The sequence below is a fragment of the Trichechus manatus genome, unplaced genomic scaffold (assembly GCF_000243295.1).
Source record: "Trichechus manatus latirostris isolate Lorelei unplaced genomic scaffold, TriManLat1.0 scaffold00014, whole genome shotgun sequence".
NCBI classification, from domain to species: domain Eukaryota; kingdom Metazoa; phylum Chordata; class Mammalia; order Sirenia; family Trichechidae; genus Trichechus; species Trichechus manatus.
The window spans coordinates 20,221,854-20,249,498 of record NW_004443950.1 but is presented as its reverse complement, the minus strand read 5'-3'; the positions used below and the strand labels follow the sequence as shown (position 1 = coordinate 20,249,498).

The 27,645-nt window shown below is 39.7% G+C and overlaps 1 protein-coding gene across 7 annotated transcripts in view; it reads left to right on the top strand.

Moving 5' to 3' along the window:
• DPY19L3 (dpy-19 like C-mannosyltransferase 3) overlaps window positions 1-27,645 on the top strand; it is a 73,906-nt gene that overhangs the window by 230 nt on the left and 46,031 nt on the right. For 5 of the 7 annotated variants that reach the window (XM_023726949.1, XM_023726950.1, XM_023726948.1 and 2 more), the window contains exons 2-4: window positions 2,385-2,523; window positions 7,211-7,344; window positions 26,386-26,476. In XM_023726949.1, the coding sequence (XP_023582717.1) occupies window positions 2,421-2,523; window positions 7,211-7,344; window positions 26,386-26,476 (328 nt within the window). In that variant the 5' untranslated portion in view covers window positions 2,385-2,420. Of the gene's footprint in view, window positions 1-268; window positions 440-1,978; window positions 2,524-7,210; window positions 7,345-26,385; window positions 26,477-27,645 lie in introns of those variants that run through there. The other 2 variants (XM_023726947.1, XM_004371619.3) reach the window with 2 other exon arrangements.

Here is a 27,645-nt window from a genome sequence, read left to right as displayed (position 1 = left end):
CGGCGTGAGTGGACGTGCGAGCGGGAGGGTTCCGCGGCGGGGTCCCCAGCGTCCGGCCAGGCGGGCGGGCCCCTTCCGCGTCCTGCCTAGTGGCGTTTCGCGGAATCCGCCACAACGACCGAAAGCCCGGGCCGCCCGCCGTTAGTGCGGTCGGGGCAGCGCGGCCCCGGGACTCGGGGCGCCGGGTGTGGGACGGGGCGCACGAACGTCAGCGGCGAAGCGCGGGTCAGGGGCTGGAACTCGTGAGTGAGGAAGTTTGCAGAATTGCGGTGCCGTGTTGTCTGGCGACTTCGCTGTAGTTGGTCGCGCGGGCGGGGGAGGGCCTGGTCTCGGACCTCCGCGGGGTTACTTGACTCTGGGTGACCTGGAGCCAGGGACTGAACTTCCCGGCGCCCGCCAGCCCCTGCTAGCCGATGAGGTGCCGTAGGTGTGGTGGGAGGTAGGCTAAATAAAACGTCCTGCGGCGCCAGGGGAGCCCTGGTGGCACAGTGGTTAAGAGCTCGACTGCTAGCAAACAGGTAGGCAGTTCGAATCCATTAGCCGCTCCTTGGAAATTCTGTGGGGCAGCTCTCTGTCCTGTAAGGTCGCTATGAGTCGAAATCGACTCGACAGCAACGGGTTTTGTTTTTTGGCGGCGCCGAGGAGGTGCTCAGTACATAGTAGTCTAGTCGTTGTTATTAATGTAAGGATTGCTTTTTTCAAATAGTTAAGGTGGCATTCCTTTTCATTTGAAGAAGGAATTTTTGTTCCGTAGTATATGGGATTATCATTGCGTCACACATGATAGGCACTTTTAAGTATTTAACTTTCTGTCTTATGCAATAAGCGTGTATGAAGTGTGGGTTTTTAAAACTCCTCCTCAGAAAACCAAAAAAACCAAACCCGTTGCCATCGAGTCGATTCTGACTCGTAGCGACCCTAAAGGGCATGCGTATATCTAGAAATAGGTGATTTGGGGGGTAAACCCACCCATCTCTGGCAGTACCACTTTGCTAACGCTGCTTTTTTCCTTCACTGCCCCAGATTCTCCATTTTCAGTGTTTGAAGGCATAGCACCTTGTTCTGAAGTCTGTTCTCCTTCCCACGTTTTTTGTGTGAATGAACACGAACAAACGAATTGTGTAGTGTTGGTTGGTTTGTTTTTTTTCTATAGACCCCAAGAGTTTAGTAGTTAATAAAGTGTCCAAACAATCGTGTCAGACTAGTGGTCTGTATTTAATAAATAATTGGTAAAACGCTGCTCATTATTCAGTGGAGTGAAGCAAGATGTTCTGGGGGATTGTAACCAGCCAACTCGATGCCACCACTCCCCCGCCTCCCACTTGCTGCTTCCAAACCAGGCTCCAGCTCCGTGTGGTTACTCCCACTGTTGCTCCCTGGATAGCAGCTGCCTAAATGGCACACCCCCGCTGTCATCACCACTGAGGCATAATCCTCAGCCTCTTAGTGTGGATTGTTTTAAAAGAACACCGTTATTAAAATTCACATACCTGAGACAAAGTAATATTCAAGTTCTTCAAAATCAAACTACCAACAAATTTGCTGTTGAATACCTCCCACACGGTCCGTTCCGTGGGAGATGCAGAATACAGAAAACTACTACTGTATCGCCTATAGAACTGTGGCAGTTCGATAAAACTACGTAAATATATGTGACAAATTGCATAGAAACTGCTGTGGTTCCGAGAGGAAGAAAATACGCAGGAAATAGAGCATCCAGAGAAAGAAGGCTTACTGGAAGAAGGGTGGGGGCTTGTCCCTGTTTGCTGCCAGTATCCCTAACTCCTGGTACTCAAAACCAAACCCCTTGCCACTGAGTTGATTCTGACTCAGCAATCCTATAGGACTGAGTAGAACTGCCCCATAGGTTTTCCAGGGAACAGCTGGTGGATTCAAACTGCTGACCTTTTGGTTAGCAGTGGAGCTCTTAACCCTCCATGCCACCAAGGCTTCTAACTCCTGGTGGTGCCTGCCGTATAGCAGGTGCTTGCCTCATAGATGGAGGCCTGGTGGTGCAGTAGTTTAGAGCTGCGGCTGCAAACCGGAAGGTTGGCAGTTCGAGTCCACCAACTGCCCCTTGGAAACCCTAAAAGGCCACTGGACTCTGTCCTGTAGGGTCACTATAGTTGGAATCAACTCTATGGCAACTGGTTTGGTATGGTTTTTAACTTTTGGTTTTGCCTCATAAATATGTGCTAAACATTTGTGTTGTGTTCTTGAGTTTAGCTCTAAAGGCTTGCTAAGATTTGGATGAGAAAACGGGAGAGCATGCTAAGCAAAGGAAAACAGCACAAATAAAGTCCAGCACAGATGAGTGTGGAGGTGTGCTGGGGAGTGAGGGTACTGACATACAGATGGACCGTTTATTTTTGTGTTGCCTGTAGGAGTGCTTGGAAGAACAATGCATGTAAGTCTTTGACATGATGTCCATCCGGCAAAGAAAAGGAATAAAAGCCACAGAACTTTCTGAGGATCGTCCAGCACAAGACGAAAATGTGAAGGTGGAAAATAAATTGCCATCTGGTATGTGATTCAAACTAATGCGTTTGGGATTGCTTTTACTTCTGCACATTAAAGTGTCGCTCGCCAATAGGATAAAAAGTTAGGTGAAACCTAACAGTTGAGGAAACTTTGTGCTAGTACCCAGGTGTTTTGGGTTTACAATTGATTGTAATTTGATTATTTTGGTTTTATAATTATGATTGACATAAAAGATGAACGAGCTTCTATTAGAACCCCTTTTTTCTCAGTTGTCTGGTTGTGAGACTATGATTATGCCAGTCGTACCTCTTGACTCTCTAGATTGATGCTTTTCCCCACGATTCAGATTTTAGTCTTATTTCTCATTTTTCTGGCATATATACACTGTTCATATTAGGCATCTTTACCTTGGTTGAGTTTCTCATTTCATTAAAGTATTCAAAGATGAGTCCTTTTTTTTTATTACTAGTTTTAGTCAAATTCCTGAAATTTTCTCCTTTGCTTTATTTTGGTGAGATAAGTTGTCAGAATTTGGTAAATTGTTTATATAGTACTGAAAACTGTAGCTAAGAAAGACATCAAACGGCATTAATTACCAACTTCTTGCCTCCTGAGTTGCCCTCTTAAGTAAGCCTGGTCAGGATTTTAAAAGTAAGCCTGAAAAATCTTATGTCCATTGGCCATTTTGGAGGGAGCCCTGGTGGTGTGGTGGTTAAAGTGCTTGGGTGCTAACCAAAAGGTCAGCGATTCGAACCCACCAGCCGTGCTGCAAGGAAAAAATGTGGCAGTCCGCTTCCGTAAGGATTACAGCCTTAGAAACCCTTTGGGGCAGTTCCACGCTGTCCTGTAGGGGAGCAATGAGTTGGAATTGAGTCTTTGGCAGTGGGTTTGGTTTTCAGGTTTGGCCATTTTGGATATATGACAGAATTTACATTAATTGTAGCCATGTTCATTCTTATCAGTCAGAGTTAGTAAAGTAATTTGGGGAAGCAGTTAAATAAAAGTATCTGTACTGGGGCAGTGGATCATGCCATCCAACTCAGCTATTAGCAGTAATGCATTTTGGGCAATATAGAGTACTTTTTGAAGAGCTTATACAATGCAATTTCAAGTTTGTTTTCTTTTAAGTAAAACGCAACTTTGGGGATTGTTCAAAGCGGTATTAATCCGTATCAGAAAAACTGAAAACTGAGGAAAGGAAAAAGATCTCCTATAACCTACCCATCATGAGGCAACCACCAATGATGCTTTGATTATTTCTCCATCTAAATGCTGTTTGTTCTTGGCACGTGTGTACCCACAAGCATTCATGTGTACTTTTAACCAAATTGAGATCCCACGTGCTGTTTTGTAACTTGCTATTTTTCTTTTATGGTAAAATGAACATGTCATAAGTCAGTAAAAATTTTTTTAATTTTCTTTGTTGTGGTACAAACATATATAACAAAATATTTGCCATTTCAACATTTTTTGCATGTACAATTCAGTGACATTAATTATGTTTATCATATTGTGCAACCATCAGCACTATCCTTTTCCAAATTTTTCTATCATCCTTAACAGAAACTCAGCCCCCTCCCCCCCAGGCAGTGACACCCATTTTTTCCCTTTCTCCCACTCTTGATAACCACTAATAAACTTTGGTCTCTGTATATTTGCCAGTTCTGGGTATTTCATATAAGTGGGATTACACATTGCTCTTTTGTGACTGTCAGTAAATGTATTTTTTAAATATTGTCAGTGACTGCATAGAGATTAGCTGCATTGAGTTGACTCCAACTCATGGTGGCCTTACATAGAACAGAATGAAACATTGCCCTTGTGTGTCAGCCTCATGATCACCAACATATTCTAGTCCACTGTTGTGGCTACTCTGCCAGGCCATATCACTAGAGTCCCCCTCACCCTTGCTGGCCCTCTGCTTCACCAAACATGGTGTCCTCCTCTAGCGTTTGTTTCCTCCTGATGGCATAATCAAAGCAAGCCAGTGGACAATGTCTTGTTATAATCTATAAGTTTTCAGTGGCTAATTTTCAGAAATGGATTGCTAGTCCTTTCTTCCTAGTCTGTCTTCTGGAAGCTCCCCTGAAACCTGTCCAACAGGGTTCCCCTGCTGGTATCTGAAATACTGGTGGCATAGCTTCTAGCATCACAGCAACGTGTAAGGCATCACAGTACCACAAACTGACAGATGAGTCATGGCAGTGACTGCATAGTGTTCCATTATGTGGCTGTAGTGTAATTGATTTAACTAACTCCTTGTTCAGTATTTAGGTAGTTTTCTAACCTTTTAGTAACACATACAGCACTGTGATAAATATTCTTGTAGTCAAATGTTTGTTTAAAACTTTAATTATTTCCTTGGGGTGTATGCCTTGATTTGGAATTACTGGTCATGTGGTATGTTCATTTTGGTGGCTTTTACTCCCTATTACCACCTTGCCATCCAGAGTGGTACCAGTTTACTATTCTACCAGCAGCATTTGGAAGCTGTTCATTTTTCATACCATTGCCAAAACAGAGTATTAGCATTTTAAGCTATCAAATTGGCCAAGATTTTAAAAATTACACCTCATTGCTTTCATTTGCATTTCCTTGTTGCTGTTGTTAGATGCTGTCTAGTTGATTCTTACTCATAATGACCTTACATATAACAGAATGAAACAATACCCAGTTCTGAGCCATCCTTACAGTCATTGCTGTTTAAGCCTATTGTTGCAACACTGTGTCAGTCTGTCTTGTTGAGGGTCTTTTTCGCTGACCCGCTGCTTTACCAAGCATGATGTTCTTCTCTAAGGACTTCCTGGTCCCTCCTGATAACATGTCTAAAGTACGTAAGACAAAGTCTCACCATCCTCCCTCCCAAGGAGCGTTCTGACTGTGCTTCTTCCAAGACAGATTTGTTTGTGCTTCCGGCCAAAAAAAAAAAACAAAAAACTCCACTGCTGTCAAGTGACTTCTGATTCATAGTGACCCCGTAGGGTTTCCAAGGCTGTGAATCTCTACGGAAGCAGACTGCCACAGCTTCCTCCCGCATAGCTGCCGGTGGTTTCGAACCGCCAACCTTTCGATTAGCAGTTGAACACTTTAACCACTGCGCCACCAGGGCTCCTTGTTCTTCTGGCAGTCCATGGTATATTCAGTATTCGTTGCCAGCACCACAATTCAAATGCATCAGTTCTTCAGTCTTCCTTATTCATTGTCCAGCTTTCACAAGCATATGTGGTGATTGAAAATACTGTGGCTTGGGTCAAGTGCAGCCTAGTCCTCAAAACGACATCTTTGCTTTTTAACACTTTTAAAGAAGTCTTTTCCTGCAGATTTGCCCAGTGCAGTATGTCCTTTGATTTCTTGACTGCTGCTTCCATAGACCTTGATCTGTGGATCCAAATAAAATGAAATCCTTGACAACTTCAATTCCTTTTCTCTGTTTATCATGATGTTGCTTATTGGTCCAGTTGTGAGGATTTTTGTTTTCTTTGTGTTGAATCGTAAAGCATGTAATCCATACTGAAGACTAGTCTTTGATCCTCATCAGTAAGTGCTTCAAGTTGTCTTCATTTTCAGCAAGCAAGGTTATGTCATCTACATATCACAGGTTGTTAATGAGTCTTTCTCCAATCCTAATGCCGTGTTCTTCTATATGTAGTCCAGCTTCTTGGATTGTTTGCTCAGCATACAAACCGAATAAGTATAGTGAAAGGATAGAACCCTAATGCACGCCTTTCCTGATTTTAAGCCACGCAGTATCCTTGTTCTGTTTCCGCAACTGCCCATTGGCCTATGTACAGGTTCCTCATGAGCACAATTAAGTGTTCTGGAATTCCCATTCTTCGCAATGTTATCCATAATTTGTTATGATCCCCACGCTCGAATGCCTTTGCATAGTCAATAAAACACAGGTAAACATCTTTCTGGTGTTCTCTGCTTCTGGCCAAGATCCATCTGACATCAGCAATGATATCCCTCGTTCCACGTCCTCTTCTGAATCCGGCTTCAACTTCTCGCCCTGTTGATGTACTGCTGTAACCATTTTTGAATTTTGCACTTCCTTATCACTAATGAATTTGAACATTTTTCTTCCGTCTCTCCTGTATCGGCCATTTTTTGTTTTCTGCATTCCCTGTTCATGTCCTTAATTATTTTCTACTGGGATAGTCATCATTTTTTATTGTCCTGAAAATATTCATCCTGTGTCAGGGATGTTTAAACTTTTTTTTATGGGCTATGTTTTTCCTAGTTTATATCTCTCTTAACTTGAGTTATGGATTGTTTTTGCTATGAGTTTTTTTTTTTTTAAGTAATCAAGGTTTTGGGTAGCTTTTATGAATAAACCAAAAATCATAATAGATGATCTAAAAGACTGTTTATAACCTACATGTGTAATTCAGTTATTCCCCCATCTCACAAACTTTGTAGTTAAATTCTAATTGGTAACTATGCTAGATGTAGGCCCTAAGTATTAAAGATAAATAATATACAGTACTTCTCAAAAAGCTCACCTTCTGGTTGGCAAAATGGACATGTGAACAGTTAGATACAGTGGGGTAAAAACTAATAAAAGTAAGAAAAAAGATTGTGGAATCAAAGCAGAGGAGCCTCTGTTGGGGAAAGGGAAAGCTTCGCTTATAAAAGAACTGGAACTTAGTGTACTTGATAGTCTGAAATAGAATTATTGAATTGTGAATCCTTCACTGACTTGTTCTTCATCTGTTCCCTTTTCTGAAAGGTTGTACCAGTGGAGGAGTGTGGAGGATTCTCTCGTTCGCAGTTGGTGGGACCGTTGCCCTTTGCAGTGGACTGCTTACCTCTGTCTACCTTGCTACTTTACATGAAAACGATTTATGGTTTTCTAATATTAAGGTATGGGGTTTCTCTGACCATTGTATGATTTACTTACCAATACCTCCAGTAGTTAGCCACGTAGATGAATGAAGACAGTGTTATTTTACCATAAAGAATTCAGTGTTATTATTTTAAAATAACGTACCAGAATTTTTATAATCAAGTGAGCCTTCTCTTTTTCAATTATGCAGCTCCAATTATGCAGCCGTTGCTCTAATCCACAGTATTTTCCAAACTGTTGGTTGTGAAATTGGTATAGTAGGTCACAGGTTAACATGGTTTCTTAATGAGGTGAAATAGAAGAGACAATAAGACAGTGTATCACTTACAGTAGAGTTGAGAATGTTTTGTGAAACAATCCCCAGTGATGCAATGGTTAAGCGCTTGCCTGCTAACCAAAATGCAGGTGACTGGAACCCACCAGCAGCTCTGTGGGAGAAAACGCCTAGTGGTCTGCTCCTGTAAAGATTAAAACAAAACCTGTTGCCATTGAGTCGATTCCAACTCACAGTGACCCTGTAGGACAGACTGGAACTGCCAACAGCATTTCCAAGGCTGTAAACCTTTGCGGAAGCAGACTGCCACATCTTTCTCTTGCAGAGCTGCTGGTGGGTTTGAACCGCCTATCTTTCGGTTAGCAGTCAAGTGGTTAACCACCACTGTGCCACCAGGGCTCCTGGTAAACCCTGTGAGGCAGTTCTACTCTGTCCTGTAGGGTCACCATGAGTCAGAATCAACTTAGCACACAACAACAACGTGTTTGTACAGACTGAGTCACAGTATACAATCTGTCTTTTCCTATGGGTTGCAGTAAAAAAAAAAAAAAAAAAATCAAAAGCCACAGCTCTAAACCATGGGGTCTTAATCTGGCTCCACAGATGGATCTCAGGGTATCCGTGACTTTCTAATATTACATGCCAATTGTTTTGTGTGTGTGCTCGCCCACATGCGTGCAGGCCTTTTCCTGGGAAAAGGAGCCGTAATTTTCATCAGATTCTCTAAAGGGCTTGTGACTCCTTCCACCAGTTTCCTTTCTTTCTCCCTCTGTCTGAGTCTCTGTCTCTGTCTCTCTCAATCTCTAACATTTCTGGAATCCCTCTTGACATTGTTTTCAGAATTAGTATATCACTTAAACAAGGAAACTTGTACATTGCCAGTATTGTACCTTGTTTTTGATCCAAAATGTCATGATGTTTGCCCTTATTTACTGGCTGAGGCTTCTTATGACATCATTGCTTGCAAACGTAAAATTCACCTTCAAAGACCAAAGATTTATCATCTAAAGAATATTCAGAAGTATTGCAGCAGTATCTAAAGGCAGTTTGCAAAGAGAGTTTTCCAGAATATTTTGTACTTTGGTCCCATTATTGGAATGAGTTTCCAAAGTAACAACTTTGAACAACAAACTAGTTAGTTTGACTAACTTCTGGTATGTTTATTTTAAAAACCCGTAGTATTACTTCATGGAGCGCCTGGGTAGTGCAAACGGTTAACACACTCACTGGTAACCGAAAGGTTGGAGGTTCAAGTCCACCCAGAAGTGCTCTGGAAGAAAGACCTGGCCATCTACTGCTGAAAAATCAGCCACTGGAAACCTTATGGAGCGCAGTTCTGCCCTAACACACATAGGATCGCCATGAGTCAGAATCGACTTGATGGCGACTGGTTTGGTGTTTTTTCAGTGTTACTTTATAGGTATGACTATATATATACTTACACAAATTATCATGGGACCAAAGAGTAATGATTCTTATATTTCAGTGACAGTTGGTAGATTTTTCTTACTAAGAAAAATTTTACTCATCTGTATCTCTTTGAAATGAATACTTACAAACAGGTTCCTTAGAATTAAGCAGTGTAATGTTTATTTATTAAGACAAATATTTTGAATAAAGGAAGTATCGCTGCAGGCATATAGCTGAAGTTAAATATTAGTGACTGTATAGTTAGTAGTTATTCTGAAAGAGATTGCGTAATTATGAACTATAAGTCTAGCTTTTTAATTTAAAAGTTATAAGTGGCTTTGTTAGTATCCTTAAACAGATATGCTTATCATTTAAAAACCTTAGCATCCTTGATTTTTCTCTCAAAATCAGTTTTTCTCAAAAAAGTGTAAAGCTCACCAGGTTAAAGAAGTCATTATATGTTTTACCTAGTGTGTATTGGGAACCTGTTGTGTGGATAACATTGAATTAAATACTACGGGAAGTATGGGAGGAATAATAAAGACTTCTAAATTTTCCAGCATCTTTTCTAACATAATAAATTAATTCAGTAAATATATATTAAGTATCTGTAGTATACCAGCAGCACTGGTTCAGTAGCAGCAATACCACCAAATAAAATAAAGTCCCACCTCAGGGATCCCACACTCTTGAAAAGGACACAGACAAGTAGGTGAGACATCCAAAATCAGCGCTGCGGTGAGGTAAGAGAGAGAGTATTGTGGGAACACAGGAAGGGCAGCCTAACCTGATCTTGGAAGATCAGGGAAGGTTTCTAGAGAGAGTGATGACAAAGGAGACCTGAAGAAAACCAGCGAAGTTGTAGGAGAAGGGAAATGTGCAGGAAGTTCAAGAGGCCAGGCAGCCTGCAGTGTACAGGGTATTGGCAGTAGTTCCGCGTGGCTGGAGACTAGACAGGGAGCGGGACTATAATGGGAAGGGTAAACGGAGACTAGATCGTGAAGGACCTTCCTCTGTCACTGATAGAACTTTCTCAGAACATGGTAGTGAGCCCAATTTTAATGATACGGTAATGACAGCATATTGGTGTTTTAGAAAGATGGCTCAGGCTACAGTGTGACAAATGGGTTTAAGGAGGACAAAACTAAGTCAGAGGAAACTGACAGGATAATACAATTTAGTGACCTAAATTTGGGTAGAAGCATTGGAACTTTGTTTATTCATTCAATCATCATTTACTGAATACCTACTATGTGCCAGACACTGTTCTAAGCCCTGGGAATACAGCATTGACTGTGATATGAACTTAAGTCTGATGAGGAGAAACTAACTGGAAATAATAAATACTACGGTGAACATCAAACGGGGTAATGAGATCGTTACCAGAAGGCTACTTGACATTGAGAGTTAAGGCAGGCCACTTTGAGGATAAGACATATAAATTAGACTTAAATAAGAAGAAACCAGCCAAGCTAAGACCTGTGAGAAGATTCTAAGGAGAGGGAACAGCAAGTGAAAAGGTGGTAAGGTAGGAATAAACTTGGCAGGTTGAGTAACAGAGAGAAAGTACACATGGCCAGAGTTTTGTGAGCAATGGGAAGATGGTACAAAAGAGGAAAAGGCCAGATCATACAGTGCTTTATAGGCTGGACAGGAATTGGAGGGAAGTGGACTGAGTCAGAAGTTTTTTAGGAGATAGACTTAAAGGACGTATTGATTCATCGTGTGGAAGGTGGTTGAGAGGGGAGAGCTGTCATTGCTTTCTGCCATTAGCAGATGGATGGGTGGACATGCCGTTTGCTGTGATAACAAACGATGGGAGAAGCAGATCTGGGCAGCACAGCAGGAAGCGATGAGTTCAAATTTGGAAGTGTTGAGCGAGTCACTGTCTTGACAGCCCAAGTAGAAATACGGAGTAAAGGAAGCTAGATTTATGGCTCTGAAGGCAGGAGTTCCATCTGTGTTGAAGATGGACTTTTCATGTTACCAGCTTGTAGATGTGTGGGTGAGATTGTTTCAGGAGCGTGTAGAGGGAGAGGAGAAAAGGCCGAGGCCAGTTTCTGTCTGTGCCTCACGCACCATCTGGGAGAAGTTATGAAACATACATATCCTCTGACAAGTTTCTCCCCACCCACCGCCCCTGCCCCCTGAGATTTACAATTACGCTCAGTCTTACTGAATTTTTTTCCCTTTATTCAAGCAAGAACTCATAGCATAGAGGTTTTTTCCCCCCTTTTTCACAAAAGAGGAAACATCTGCCGCAGTAACCGTTTCTCAAGCCTGATGTTACCTGTGTGGGGCATTTGGCTTATTTTTCTGCTTAGATTATCTAGGCTAGTGCTGTCCAGTAGAGCTCTGTGCAGGGAAGGAAATGATCTAGCTCTTCTCTGTCCAGTACAGCAGCCACTAGCCATGACACGTGGCTGTTGAGCACTTGAAATATGCAGCTAAGGAACTGAATCTTAAATTTTATTTAATTTCTATTAATTTGCATTTTAATTAATTTTAAAACATAGATACACTTTCTGTGAATAAAAAAATGAAAATTACCGATCAAAGACCTTACTTAGCCAAGGAAAAGCTCATTTTCATAGCCGATATGCCTTCATAAATTTACTTCTCTAATTTACACTGTTTCAGATTGGAAGAGTTATAGGAATATTTGAGAAGGGTAAATCTGTTGACCTTTTGTATTTCTGGGTTATGTTGTAACTTAACTCTTATCGAAATTGTTAGGTTAGCTTTTGATGAAAATACATTTTCTTTTGAATTCTTTGAATTAATGGTAATTATTCAGAGAGTGAAAGTCTTGCTTATAAAACAGACAGGCTGTGCGTTGGGTTTAAGCATTCAGAATGGTTTGTAATTGTTCCTTCTGGGTGGTAGATTTGAAAAGTGAGACCCATGAAGCAGCAGCATGAAAGTTAAAGGCTTTAAATGATAGTAGAAAATCTGTATGTAGTATCCTTTTGCAGCATATTTTGTAAATTAAAAAGTTCTTTTTCTACTGTCTTAACCATTGTGTTATATTTCCCTTGCTAGAAAGTTGAAAGTATTAGAGATTTTTAAAAATACCCTTTATTAAACGTCTGCTGTGTACTTGGCATTGTTCTGGGTGCATTTTACACATATTTTATTGAATCTGTCTGTCTCCAAAGCCTAAACACTTTAAATTGTCCTTTAAATCCAGCCTGCTTTGTTGCTGCCCTTGATTATGAACAAAACAAACAGGGCAAAGCCCATGCTTTATCTTGCTGTGCTACCCGTGTGCGATAAGTAAATAATGGTCTCTCTGCAGTAGAATCGACCCCTGGGGATGAGGGAAGTTATGTAGGCAAGGAGGAGGGGAGGCTACTGGCTGGTATAAAAGATTGGGTTGGAACTAGAGCAGAAGGATGCAACTTTGGGAGGTTGCGTTCAGAGATAAAATATAGTCAGCATTGGCAGATGGGGAGGCGATTTGTGTCTAGTAGATGCTATAGTAAAAATCTGTATCATCGTCATTCTTTTTTGTTGATTTTGTTTTTGTCGTTGGTTTGTGACTTAGGAGACCCCATGTGTTACAGAGTAGAACTGCTCCATAGAGTTTTCTTGGATGTAATCTTTACAGGAGTAGATCACCAAACCTGTTTCTTTCACAGTGCCAGTAGGTGGGTTCAAACCACCAACTTTTTGGTTTCCAGCTGAGTGTAGGCCATTTGTGCCACCTGGATACTGTCATCTTAAGTCTTGTTATTTCTTGGTCATGTATTGTATTTTTATTGCACAAACTATTTAGCGACAATAAGGAAAATGTTTATGTGAAAAACATTACTTAGTAGTTATTACCCTTAACAAAAAACTGTTTTCATTTTTCCCTTCCATTGTTCATCCTTTATGCATATATATTTTAGTTATTTGTGACCTCAGTGTAGGTAGGTTTTTTATAATCTGTTTTATCTGATGTCACATCATTTACTGTTTCTGTATATAGTTATGTATTTCCACAAAACGTTCACAACTACTACATAAATAATCGTGATTATATATAATTTAATATTTTTGGAGTTTTTAATGTTCATAATTATTCCACTATTTCCTTAATCTCCAATTGTTGAGTACTTAGGTTGTCTCCAATTTTGTAGTTAAACTCCAAAACTGCTTACTTTATTTCTCGTTCTAAAGTGGTAGTACAAAGCTGTCAGATCCACTTTTCCCTGAAATTTCCTCAGAGCAATTCGGAATATAAAAAACAGATATAGTCAAATTTCATCTTTGATGAAACTAATAGAGATCTGTAATCTGGAACTACAGTATAAGAGAAGCACTGCCAAATCCAGTTAAATTCAAAGGAGTGTAGGAAGATGATGAGCAAGGACTCTGAAAACTGATTTCTGATGAAGCTGGCAAAGCATAGGTCTCCAAAGTTCTGGCATATCTTGAGAGATCAAAGCAGCCAAAACCGAAAAAAAAACAAACCCACTGCCATCAGGTCAATTCTGACTCATAGTGAACCCATAGGGTTTCCAAGGCTGTAAATCTACGCAGAACCAGACTGCCACATCTTTCTCCCGCAGAGCGGCTGGTGGGTTCGAATCACCGACCTTTTGGTTAGCCGTTGATCACTTTAACCACTGCACCACCAGGGCTCCTAAACTCATGGAAATGGGTATGTGGACTAATAGCAAAAGCTTTTCTGTATGCATATGCACTGTGGTATAACGGAGAAGCAAGTTAGGCAGCCTGAAAGAAGTAATCACAGAGATAAGCCATATTTGTAGGAAGTAGGATTTAAGAGGGCAGGGATAAAGGAGGAAACTTGCATTCTGAAGAGCTCTGAGGCTGCCAGTCTCCACTCACTAAAATGAGGAAAAGGCTAAAGAACTTACTCCTAGTGACCCTATATCATAGGAAAAATTTGCTGGCCTGAGTTATGGCCCTGGCCTCTTCCTTATGTGAACTTCCTGCAGATAGCTGGTTTTATAGGAACTTGCCACGTTCAAAAATGACTAATAATCAAAAAGCAGCTAATGCAGGATTTGTGCAGTGATGCTACCAGAAAAAAGGGAAGAGAAAAACAGGAATAAGGAGCACACGAAAAACAGCCAACAGAAAAATCTTTGCAGCAGAGACCTGAAACTTTTGACCAAACATGTCACCATGATTTAAAAAACAAACAGACATAATAAAGCACTTGGTGTGAAAGATGAACTCAAAGCAGTGATACAAGAAGGTATAGCTCTTCTCTAGGAAGATATATGAAGATAACAAAAGAACATGAAACATGAACTGGTAGCACTTAGGCAAGAAATAGAATTAAAAGATAAAACCATAATAGAAATTATGACCATATTGGAAACAACACCCACAAAACTAGAATTTTCAGAAAGCACTGAAAGGGAAATGTTGGGCAGAATTGATAAAAGTAAACAAAATGAAATGAAGCTAATAAAGTATTAGAGAGGAAGTGATAGCTGAGGAGAACGAAGGACCGCAGACATACACATCATTTGTGTCCCAAAAAAAGGGAACCAAAACAATGAAATGGGGGAAAAAAACCTTAAAGAGTTAATTCAAGGAAGATTTTCAGGAGTAAGTCTTGAATCTACAAATCGAAAGAGCACAGTGAGTCTCATGAAAAAATGACCTAGAAAAATCAGTAACAGGATATAACTCTGTGAAGTTGCTGGACTTAAAAATAAGGAAACCTTGAACATCTAGCAAAAGATCAAATTACCTATGAGAGGAGACAAAGGTCAATCTGGCTTCCGACTTTTCCATACTAACATTTAATGCTAGAAGAACACAAATGATGTCTGTAAAGTACTCAAGAAAAAGGAAATGATTTACATACCGTAACCCAGTCATTCCATCACGTATGAAAGTACCACACAAACTTTTTTGGTCCTAGGAAGTAGTTTTTAAGACTACGTGAAGAAATTGGTAAAGAAAAAACTTCATCCAGCAGAGAAATAAATGGAAAAGCAATGGCAGAAAGACTGGCAGTAAGGTGCAAGTTTCTTTAACTGTCAGGTTAAGACTGAATGAACGGTTACAGAGCAAAAATGTAGGTGATATAAACTTGAACACTGTAATAATAACATAATAACACAATTAGAAGAGAAAGAAAAGAGATTAGCTTTTATAGCTAGAGATCCAAAAGTTTTACTTGAAACTATGTCAAACTAGTGTATATATTAGTGAATATAGCATATATTTTCTAGTACTTACTAATACTAGGAAACTCTAAGAAAAATACTGTCAAATAAAATTGGCTAGGAAAGAAATACAAACTTTGTAAGATTGGCCTTACTCATTATAGGAAGTCAATAAATACTGTCCATAGAAGTAAAAAATTAAGTTTTCCTATGAAGTTATAAAAGTAACCCCTAGAACAAACACGTAAACCTCCCAAATTAAAAGAAAACATATCTGCATAGAAAACAAAAGCAGACACAGTGAAAGATTTGTTCTAAAAAGCAATAAAAAGTATGATAAAAAGTATATTCAGATATGTCCAAACATTTTATGTAAATAAATCTAAATGGGCTCTATTTGCCTACTACAGTAAAAACTGGATCACAGAACAAAACCCAAGTCACATGCTATACGCATAAGGTACTCCCAGAACAAAGTTACTTTGAAAGATTGAGACCAGAGTTAAAACAAAACCACAGGAAACACTGGAAGAAATATAGAAACATGTTAGTATTGAGGATTTTTAGTTTTTTACTTTACTAATACTAGTAAAGAGTATCCAATAGCATATTAAAAGTATGACACACCATGAACACGTAACTTTTATGGCAGGATGCAAGGAAAATCGCTGAGAAATACATTAATATATTTGTTTACCATATTAGTACTTCAAAAGATACAAAAAAAATTATATTTCGATTGATTTTCGTATGGTTGTATAACTGACTATATCAAAAAGTATTGCGTTGTATATTTTTAGTGGGTGAATTGTATGGTATGTCAATAATATTTCAATAAAGCTGTTATTTTAAAAAGAGATAAGTTTGATAAAATTCCAAATCATTTCTGTTTGAAAACTCAAGAATAGACCAGATGAGTTCATCACATCAATAAAGGACAAAAAACATGTGATCATGTCAATAGTCACAGAAAAAGCATTTAACAAAATTCAGCATCCCTTCATGATAAAAACAAACTATCAATGGAAGGGAGCTTCCTTAACTGTATAAAGGGCATCTGACAAAAACCCATAGCTAACATCATACATAATGGTCAAAGACTGAAAGCTTACTCCCTAAGATCAAGAAGGAGACAACAACGTTGACTCTAAGCACTTGTATTCAACAATGTACTGGTTGACTCTAACCACTTGTATTCAACAATGTACTGGATGTTCTAGCCAGGGCCGTTAGGCAAGCAAATGAAATAAAATGTATCCAAATTGGAGAAGAAGTAAAAGTGTTGCTATTTGTAGATGATATGATCTTCTGTGTAGAAAATCCTAAGCAACCCTAAAACTCTATTAGAACTAATAAACCAGTTCCACAAGGTTGCAGGATACAAGTTCAATATATAGAAATCAGTTGTATGTCTATACAGTAGCAGTGCACAAACCAAAAATGAAATTAAGAAAACTATCTCTAGTAGCAGTAAAAAAGACTATAATACTTAGGAATAAATTTAATAAAATGTGTAAAATTTATATCATGTTCGTGAATTGGAAAACTTTATATTGTTAAGATGACAGTCTACCCAAGTTGATCCACAGATTCAGTGCAAACTCCATCAGAATCCCAGCTGGATTTTTTGCAGAAATTGACAAGCTGATCCTAAAATTCACATGGAAACTCAAGGGACCCAGAATAACCAAAGCAATCTTGACAAAGGAGCGAAGTTGGAGAACTCGTACTTCCTGATTTCAAAATTTACTACAAAGCTACGATAATCAAGATGGTGTGCTACTGGCATAAGGATAGACATATAGGTCAGTGGAATAGAATTGAGAGGTCCAGAAATAAACCCTTACGTTTATGATCATTTGATTTTCAACAAGGGTGCCATGACAATTAAAGAGAAAGAACAGTCTTTTCAACACATGGGCCTGGGACAACTGGATATCCATGTGCAAAGGAATGAAGTTGGATCCTTTCCTCACACTATACACAAAAATTAACTCAAAATAGATCATACATCTAAATGTAAGAGCTAAAACTAAAGCTTTTAGAAGAAAACATAGGAGTAGATACTCTTGATATTGAGTTAGGTAAAGCCTTCTCAGGGATAATGCCAAAATCTCAAGTGAGCAAAGGAAAAAATAAATAATTGGACTTCATCAAAATTAAAAACTTATATGCTTCAAAGTACACCATCAAGAAAGTAGAAAGACAGCCCATGGAATGGGAGAATATTTTGACAAATCATATATCTAATAAGGAACTTGTATCTAGACTATATAAAGAACTCAATTACAATTCGATAATAAAAGAACAACTCAATTTAAGGAACGGGCAAAGGATCTGAATAGACATTTCTCCAAAGGAGATATGCAAGTGGCAAATAAGCGCATGAAAAGATCATTATTAGTTACCAGGGAAACACAGTCAGAACCACAATGAGATATCACTTAACACCCAGTAGGATGGCTATAATAAAAAAAGACAGATAATAAGAAGTGCTGGCCAGGATGTGGAGAAACTCGAACACCCTCCTACCACTACCACAGACATACACACATAGCTGCTTTGGTAAACAGTCTAGCAATTCCTCAAACAGTTAAACATAGAGTTACCTTATGACCTAGCAGTTTTACCCCTAGATACATACCCAAGAGAAGTGAAAGTATGTTCACACACAAACTTATACACAAATGTTCATAGCAACATTATTCATAATAGCCAAAAAGTAGAAACAGCTCAAATAACCGTCAACTGATAAATGGATAAATAGAATATGGTATATACATTGAATATTATTCGGCAATAAAAGGAGATGAATTACTGGTACATGCTACAACATGGATGAACACTGAAAACATTATGCTAAACGAAAGCAGCTAGTCACAAAGGACCACGGATCGTATGATTTCATTTATATGAAATGTCCAGAAGAGGCCAGTCTGTAAAGAAAGTTGCTTAGCGATTGCCTAGGGCTGAGGGCTACCACGCCCGTCTGTCAGTTTGTGGTACTGTGGTGGCTTCGTGTTACTATGATGCTGGAAGCTATGCCTCTGGTACTTCAGATGTTAACAGGGTCACCCATGGTGGACAAGTTTCAGTGGCTTCTTTCAGACTAAGACCTGAAGATTACTTGCGAGGATTTGCCAGTGACAGTCTTATGGATCACACAGAATATTGTCTGCTAGAGTGCTGGAAGATGGGCCTCGTAGGTTGGAAGACACTGCACGGTAGCCGCAACAATGGACTCAGACACCAGAGACCATGAAGATGGTGCGGGAGTGGGCAGCGTTTCATTCTGTTATACGGAAGTTGCCGCAAGTCAGAGCTGACTCAGTGGCAGCTTACCGCAAAGGGCTGAGGGGAATGGGGGGCTTGCAGTGTGCCGGCTAAGAGGCATGGGGTTTCTTTTGGGGGTAATGAAAATGTTCTAAAATTGATTGTAGGGATGCCTGTACAACTCTGAATATACTGAAAGTATTGATTGAAGTATATACTTTAAATGAGTGAATTGTATGGTATGAGAATACTATCTCAGTAAAGCTATTAAAAACAAACACACAAAAAAGAATAGATACATACTTTTTTTCAATATAGCATGCATACGTCTCAGCCCAAACGCTGAGGCCCTGCGCAATAGGGGAACATAGAACAGTACTATCCAATAGAATTGTCTGTGATGATGGAAAGTTCTTTATCTGTGCTGTGCTCTCCAGTACAATAGCCACTAGCCAAATATGCTGAGGAACTGAGAAACTGAATTTTTAATTTTAATTAAAGTTTATTAATCACATGTGGCTAGAGGCTACCAAATTGGACAGCCCAGCACTAGAAGCAAAACCCCAAGCCAAAGCTACCCATCCTTACTACTATTACTTAACATTGCTTTGGAGGTACCAGCAACACAAACATTAGAAAAGTAAAAAGGATACAAATTGGAAAGGAGGAGGTAAAATTATTATTTGCGGCTGGCATGATTATATACCTGGAAATCCCAAGAGAGTAATCGGAAAAATTACTACATGGAATAAGAAAATTCAGAAGATAACAGGGTACAAAATTAAATACGTAGAAACGAAATATTTTAAAATTTGTCAAGCTGAAATTAATAGAGAAAGAAAACTGCAAACGTGCCCTTTCAGTGCTGCCTGCTACACTTTATTATCCATTTACTCTCCAGCTCTACTTCTGTTGTAACCTTTTCTTCCCTCAGACCTTCATAACTTTCCTAATCTTCACACTCGGCTGATGACATTATTTCCTGTTTTGCTAAGGAAGTAGAAACAAACTGAAGAGACTTTCTACATCTGTCTGCCTGGATCTATGCCATATACCTTTCTTGTGACTTGTATGAGATTCTATCCCCTGTCTTCTAATGAAGCCATTGCTCTAGCGGTCATTCTCTTTCTTTTGCTCTTTCTCCCATCCTCCTTGTTAGCTGGCCCCAGACTCGTGACAACCCCAAGCACAACAGGATCGGACCATGGCGATCCATAGGGTTTTCACTGGCCAATTTTCAGAAATAGGTTGACAAGCCTTTCTTCCTAGTCTGTCATAGTCTGGAAGCGTCTCTAAAACCTGTTCCGCATCATAGCAACACGCAGGCCTCCACTGACAGACGGGTGGTGGCTGCACTTAAGGTGCGTTGACTGGGAATTGAACTCATATCTCCCATGTGGAGGGTGAGAATTCTACCACCAAACCACCACTGCACCATCTCCCATCCTAGAGGGGAAAAGCCGATCCTGACCCCACTTGGTTTTTCAGCTACTGTCCCATTTTTCTGCTCATCTTAACACTAAAACTCCCTAAAAAGTCTGTCGACCTGTAGTCCCCACTTCTCTTCCCATTTTCTCTTTCTTGGACTTTCTCCAGCCAGGCTTTCACCCTTGGTAAAGTCCCCAGTGCCCTTGAAGGTGCTGTATCTCATGGTCATTTCTCAGTTCTCGTTTTACCTGACCTATTAGGAGCGTTTTTTCTGGGCTTCCAGGACACATTCTCCTGGATTTACTCCTGCCTCGCAGGCTCCTTGGCAGGTTACTCCTCAGCCTTCTGTCCTCTTATTGACAGAGAACCCCAGGACTCAGCTTTTACGTTTTTCTGTCCACACTCATCTCTTTTTTTCTACATATTTAATTACTGTGCTTATTTGGTTGAACCAAAGTAAATAACTCATATCACATATATTCTGATGAATTATTGAGTGGGGTCTCAGTTGAAACTGAGTTATAAATTTTCATGGAAATTTAATGCTTACTCAAAAACCAAGCATCAAATGGGATAAAAATCAGTTCTATCATGCCAATATAATGTATTACGTCAGCTTTAAAATCCAGTTATTGTGTCAGATTGTAATGTAATTCACACAATTTACATGCTTTCTTTTGGAGTTGCGTATTTGGTAGGATTTTGTCCACACTCATTTGTAAGAACAATCGTGTTCATAGTTTAAATACCATCTATATGCTGATGACTCCCAAATGTGTGTCTTCTGCTCAGACCTCTCCCCACACTCCAGACTCTGGTTTCCAGCTGCCTGCTTGGCCACCTTCATTTGAATGTCCAAAAAAAACACACTGCTGTCAAGTCAATTCCGACTCATAGTGACCCTATAGGGTAGATTAGAACTGCCCCCATAGGGTTTCCAAGGCTGTAAATCTTTACTGAAGCAGGCTGCCACATCTTTCTCCCGCCGACAGGTGGTGGCTGCACTTAAGGTTAGCAGCCAAGCGCTTAAACCCCTGCACCACAGGACTCCCTGAGTGTCCAGTAGGCAGGTCCAGAATCAAACACGTGACCTTCCCTGCCCTCAGGTGTTTCTCCTTGTATCTTCTCCATCTCTATAAATTGGGACTTCATCCTTCAGTGGCTCAGAAGAACCTTAGTTCTCTCAGATACCACGTTACATCCCTCAGCAAATCCTGCCAGCTCTACTTTTACAATATACCTGGGATCTGGGATTGGATCACCTCTCACTGCCTCCACTGTTATCTCCACCTATATTACTGCAGCAGCCCCCTTACACATTGATTACCCTGCTCCCGCCCTTGCCCCCAATCGCCTATTCTGAACACAGCAGCCAGCGTGATCTTTTAAAAATGTAAATCAGCTTCTGTCTCTGCTCAGAACCCATACATTTAACTTAGTGTGTCTAAAACCAAACTCCCGATCCCTGCCCCCCTGCCCGCTTCTACCTCTGAGTACAAGCCCGAAGTCCTTGTCACTGCCCACCAGGCCTAGGTGACAGGGTCCTACGTTGCCCCTCTGACTCTGCTGCCACCCGCTGCCTCTCTGACCTTATTAACTGCCCTTCCTTCTTCCCCCCCTCAGGCTACCCTCCTTCCTCACTGCTCTTCAGGACTAACGTGTCTGCCCAGCAGGCTTTCCCTTCAGACGGTCACAGGGCTCACGGTCACATCTCTTCAAGTCTGTGTTCAGCTGTCACTTCGTCAATGGAGCCCATCCTGTCCACCGTTAAAACCACAACACTACCCCCATCCCTGCTTTACTTTTCTCCGTAGCACCCACAGCTGTCTGAAATACTGTGTACTCCAGATATAAAGTCCATGAAGGCAGGGATTTTTTGTCTGGCTTTTTCCCCCCTTGCTGAATCCCCAAGCACCTAGAAGAATACTTGTCACTTGTTGGTGCTCAAAAGTATTGAAGGAATGAATGAGGAAGATGGGTTGGAGGAAGACAAGATGAATTAGGAGCACACTCCAGGGTAGTTGAGGTATCCCTTCCTTTCGATGCCACCATTTCTTGAACAGTCATTTTCCTTTTAAAAAAAAATGCATTGTTGTTTCTTTGAAACGTAAATTTGGGGGGATCTAGGACTAAATTTTTATACCTTTTTATTTTCCCAGCAAATATATGTTCAGTGGTGAGGAGGGATAATTCTTGTTTGAGTAAAAGCGCTCAAGTCATACGTATTTTTTTCTGTCTTCTTTCCTTTGTGCTGACATTTTCCAGTGTTTTTCTCTTATTTATTTCATATTGCAGAATTTGCATATCTTTGCATTGAATACGTCTGCAAAGCAAGGATCCTTTAGAGTAAATGTAATTTGAATCAGGCTAACCCACAAAACAGTAACGGCAGCAGTACCAGGACCCACCATTGCTTCAGTGCAGGCTCCTGGACTGACTGCCACTTCCGCAGTGGTCTGACCGACTCCCAGACTCTCTACTTCGCAGCTGTCATGTGGCAAGGCTTTACTTCACTCTAGGGCAGGAACCGTTCCCTTCTAACAGATGGGCATGAATGAAACCAGACAGTAAACCGTGTATGTGCAGTAAATGTGTGGGCTGAGGGCATGATTCCCGGGACAGAACTTCCAGAACAGCTGTCTTAGCATGAGCTGCTGTTCCTCGGTGAGATGATTTGTTAACTAATTCGGAATCAGATTATAGTTCTAAAGTTAGTCTCTCAATGTCTTCCCCACTGCCAGCAGCGTAATTATTTTCTGGAGCCATTCTTACAAACAAAGGCTATTTATGTGAGATTCTAGAAAACTCAAATTCGATGTGTCTCCTTTCCAGATTCGGTGTCATTTGCCTAAAAGGGTTTGTTACCTTTTGTGTTCATGCATTGCCAGCAACTTGCCTTAATGCCTGTGGGGGATGCAAATCGTTAATTGTGAACATTTTTTTTCCTTTAATACTTACGTTAAGTTGCTATTAAACTACCATTGTTAAATGGTTTTAGCTGTACGATTCTTTAAAAATGCAGTTCTTCTGTCTTTCCACCTTTTTCTGTCATCTTCAGAGAAATTGTGTGCATTGTCTTAACATACATTGCTTTCACTGTAGAACCTCTGCAGATTTAAATGTGGAGTATTTGTTTTGCGTTCTTTAGAGGGTAACTTCTATTGGTGTGTATTTTCATTGGCATGATCCACCAGGCAAAGTATAAATTGCTGTAAAACTGGAAAAGTGTTTGAATGAGTCAAGCAGATGTTCTCTTAGCACGAAGCAGATGTAAAACTTGTGTCTGTCTGATAATAAAGTATAGCATTTGGTTCTATACAGCTGGTGCCAGGATTACCAATGAATCATGTTTGAATGCACTTTTACTAATTAGCCCCCCCTCCCCCCATTGTTTATACATTTTGGGTGTATTAAAGAGAAGGGTGGGGCACAGAAGCTTTCTACCTTTAATACTTTGAGGGATGTCTTTTTTTTTTTTTTTTTTTTTTTTAATGCCCATCTTTAAAAAGTCAGTCTTCTTTTATTCTTAGAACCATGTTGGAAATGAAGCTCATACATGTGGATGACTGATTTGACTCTCTGGGTTGATTTGGAATGTAGATTTGATGTTAAGATGTCCCACTCAATATCCTCCATTTAGTACCTCGGACACTTGAAGATAGCAGGAGAGAAGAAAAGGAACATGATTAAACTTAATGGTTTTTCCTTTCTTATTTGCTTGAGCAACAGTTAACATTTACCCAGTTGTCTTCAATTCATAGACTCTACAGTTATTTGACCTACTAGGGGTTTGACTTTCTAGAAATGAGTGATTCCGGTTTGGCTTTATGTTATCAAAAGCAATAGAGCAATTTTTCTCAAAGATTGAAAACGAGGAGATTAACATGACTGCTAAGAAGAGTTGCTGTTACTGCTATGAAAGATACAATACCAGTAGCACTTGTAAAAACTAGGAAACCCACACCATTCTATATTGTTTTTTTCCTAAAGCAAATGTGCTAATGAGATTAATTTCCAGAATCTTATTGGGCCTTCTTTCTTGCTTGGTTCCCCAGTATAAATTTATTTTCTGTGAAAGGAAGTTCAGTATATATAAGAAGGTTTGCTACCCTTCTTGTTTTTCTAAAGAGAGTTTGTTAACAAGGATAAAACATAATAGTTTCTTTGGGGGATCAATAATTTGATGTTTACATTCTTAGATATTTAAGAGAGTATTTCTTCAATAATTTATTCATGAATGGATTTATAATGCCCTTTTTCTCTTACATATTTGAAGGGTAAGAGAAGTACATTAAATAATTGCCAGGTCTAAAGATAAACAGCATCTGAGTTTGTTTTTTGTTTTTAATGAAATGTTTATTACTGTTCGAAAAATAGTTGGAGATAGGGGAGAACAAAGATGCGCTAAAAGAAGTTCACCAGCTAGGAAGTGAGATGCTGTCTGTTTGTCACCTTCCCCCAGTTTAGTTGGGTTTATGATAGGCGGATGAAATTACATTTTAGGAGAATATGTTGCAAATTCTAGGACCTGGTTTTTTGAACACTGAGGTAAAAGAATCTGTAATGACATAAATTATAACTTTTTGTTCACTTATACGGTTGCATGTATATGAAATACAGGGTCTAAGGGTATCGATAGAATTTTTCCTGAAAATCTTCCCAATCCTCATTAGCAGCTGCCTCCATATTTTATATTGAGTTAAAATTTAAATTTAATAAAAGCATCTTACAATCAAATTGATTAATAGATACTGCTTTCCATTTTCAATTCTTCTGAGTTTGACTGTTTTTCTAAAAGTAGTTTAATAATTCATGTATTCATTTACCTACATAAACATCTTTCCACCAAGATTATATTGTCTAAGTAAAATTCATTTGTAAAGAGTCTGCTCTATTTTGCTAAGAATGCCTTGTAGTCTCAGAATAAAAAGACAAAACATTGATTTCATATAATGTTAGCTTTTAGGCTGATGTCTAATACTATTATAGTTCTTTTAATTTGAGAAGTTTTTTAGACTTTCTGTATTTTGTATCACTTATTACATGAGAATGATTTTTTTTAAGTTTAAATTTGTATGAAATAAAAGAAAAACACTCTGAAGCATCAACTTAAATGGAACTAGTTGTTTTAATTTTTTTAATGAATTATTATAGAAATTTTTAAACATCTATAAAAGTGTTAAAATTAGTAAAAACTCAAAGAAATTGAAACTCATGATTTATTCTGAGCAGTGATTTTATATAAATAATAGGGACACCATTCTGATTCTTAAAAAAAACAAATGGCTTGGTAGGCTAGTTATAACGAGGCTTATAAAGAGAAGAGGAGGGAGAAGAATGGAAGATCAGCCATTGGCTAATCTTAACATGACTGAGTTAACCCTGCCCGACCCCCTTACTGAGATCAACTGATACAGGCCACAAGGTGGTCTCTGGCCTGGCTGCTAAAAAATGTGGCCCTCTACCCACCTGCAGCCATGAGACCTTTTGAAATTTAAAATTAAGAAGGCGTAGAATATTGAATGTACCATGAACTGCCAGAAGAATGAATAAATCTGTCTTGGAAGAAGTTACAGCCAGAATGCTCCTTTGAAGCAAGGATGGTGAGACTTCATCTCACGTACTTCGGACATGTTTATCAGGAGGGACTAGTCCCTGGAGAAGGATGTCATGCTTGGTAACGTAGAGGGTCAGTGAAAAAGAGGAAGACCCTCAGTGAGATGGATTGACACATTGCAACAGTGGGCTCAGACATAGCATTGATTGTGAGGATGGCACAGGACCAGGCAGTGTTTTGTTCTGTTGTACACAGGGTTGCTATGAGTCGGAACCCACTTGATGGCACCTAACAACAGTCTTTTTCATTTAATCACATGGTAATGGTTTTGTTGACTACCCTTTTCTAGCAGGAAAAGACAAATTTACATTTACATTACTATAGAGCAGCTTCTTGAAGTGGGGGGTGGGAGGTGGGGGAGGTGTTCAGTGCATTTGCAGTTTGGGTCAGCCTTTTTTACGTTAATATTTGGTTTTGTGGGTAAGAAAAATAGCCTTAAAATCAAAGTAAGATGTCTGTTATTTATTTTTCTTGTTTGACAGTAGAGAGAATAGTATAATAAACCCCCATGGTCCCTGGAGAATAGTATAATTAAACCCCCATGGTCCCTGGTCGTGCACTGGTTAAGCACTTGGCTGCTAACTGAGAGGTTGGAGGTTGGAACCCACAAGCTGCTCCATGGGAGAAAGATGTGGCAGTCTGCTTCTGGAAAGATAACAGCCTTGGAAACCCTATGGGGCAGTTCTACTCTGTCCTGTAGAGTTGCTATGAGTCGGAATCGACTCAACGGCAATGGGTTTGTTTTTGGTTTTTTTTACCCAACACTCAGCTTCAACAATTATCAACCTTCTTTTGTTCTTGTTTGGCAAGATTTATTCAAACTATATTTTCAGAGTGTTTTCTTTTTTTAAGTTTTTGTTTCTGTATCTTAGTTCTATAGTGATGATAGATATTTAAACAAAGCCTAACTTTATTTCAGGAAGTGGAACGAGAAATCTCATTCAGAACGGAATGTGGGCTGTATTACTCCTATTACAAGCAAATGCTGCAGGCTCCAACCCTCAAGCAAGGTAATTACAACTAACAGTTTCATTTGGGGGCCTATTGTGTTCTTTTCAGTGGTTCAGTCAAAACATTTTAAATCGCTTACAAACTTGTATAGTTTTTTTTTCGAACTGGTATAGTTTTTCCTTGTGAACATCTAATCAGTCCATGAAAATGTTTTGCTCTGGAAGTTCTACAATACTTTCTATGTAACTCTCGTCTCCTTGCCTCCCAGCTCTACTCCATCCCAAAAATCCTCTGTGATTTTGTGGTTTTGTTGCTGATTTTTCTCATGGCCATTTTGGAAGCCCTCTTTGCAGACAGAAGGAGTACTGTCTGAGAAGAGGGGTCATTTGGGTAATACAAGGGAAAATTAGCTCTCTTGTTCCCAAACCCCCTTTCATTCCTTTAGTTTGCTAATTGCCATTATTCCTACATTTCCACTTTTCCCCATGAGTCGGAATGGACTCTAAGGCAACAGGTTTGGTTGGTTGGTTGGTTGTTTTTTTTAAAAGTGGTTTAGAGCCTGTAGTCTTTACCCTTACTCCATCTAGTAGAAGCCCCCAAAAGGATCTCTCCTACTTAATATATCCTTGATAGGCTTTACTTGGGTACACATGGCAGAATTACCCCTTTCTAGCCTTTGGTTGAGTTAAGATGTATTTATTTATTTATTTGTGGCAAGGAACCATGATGGTATTTTACATTTCTTACTATATCACAATACCGATTGCCCTCAAGTCGATTCGGACTCATGGCCATCCCATGTGTGTCGGAGTAGAACCATGCTGCATAGGGTTATCAGTGGCAGATTTTTCTGAAATAGATCCCGAGAGCTTCTTTAGAGGCACCTCTAGATGAACTCAGACCTCCAACCTGTGGGTTAGCAGCCAAGTGGGCTAACAGTTTGCACTGCTTAGGGAGGGACTCAATCAGTTATTTCCTGTTGATAGCCTCACTCATCCATAATAAGGCTAATTACTCATCAGCCTTTCACTTAATTGTTGATAATTATTGTCTATACCCATTAAAACCAAACCCGCTGCTGTCAAGTCGATTCTGACTCAGTGACCCTATAAGACAGAGTAGAACTGCCCCTTAGGGTTTCCAAGGAGTGGCTGGTGGATTTGAACTGCAGATCTTTTGGTTAGCAGTCTGAGCTTTTAACCACTGTGCCACCAGGGCACCGTTATTT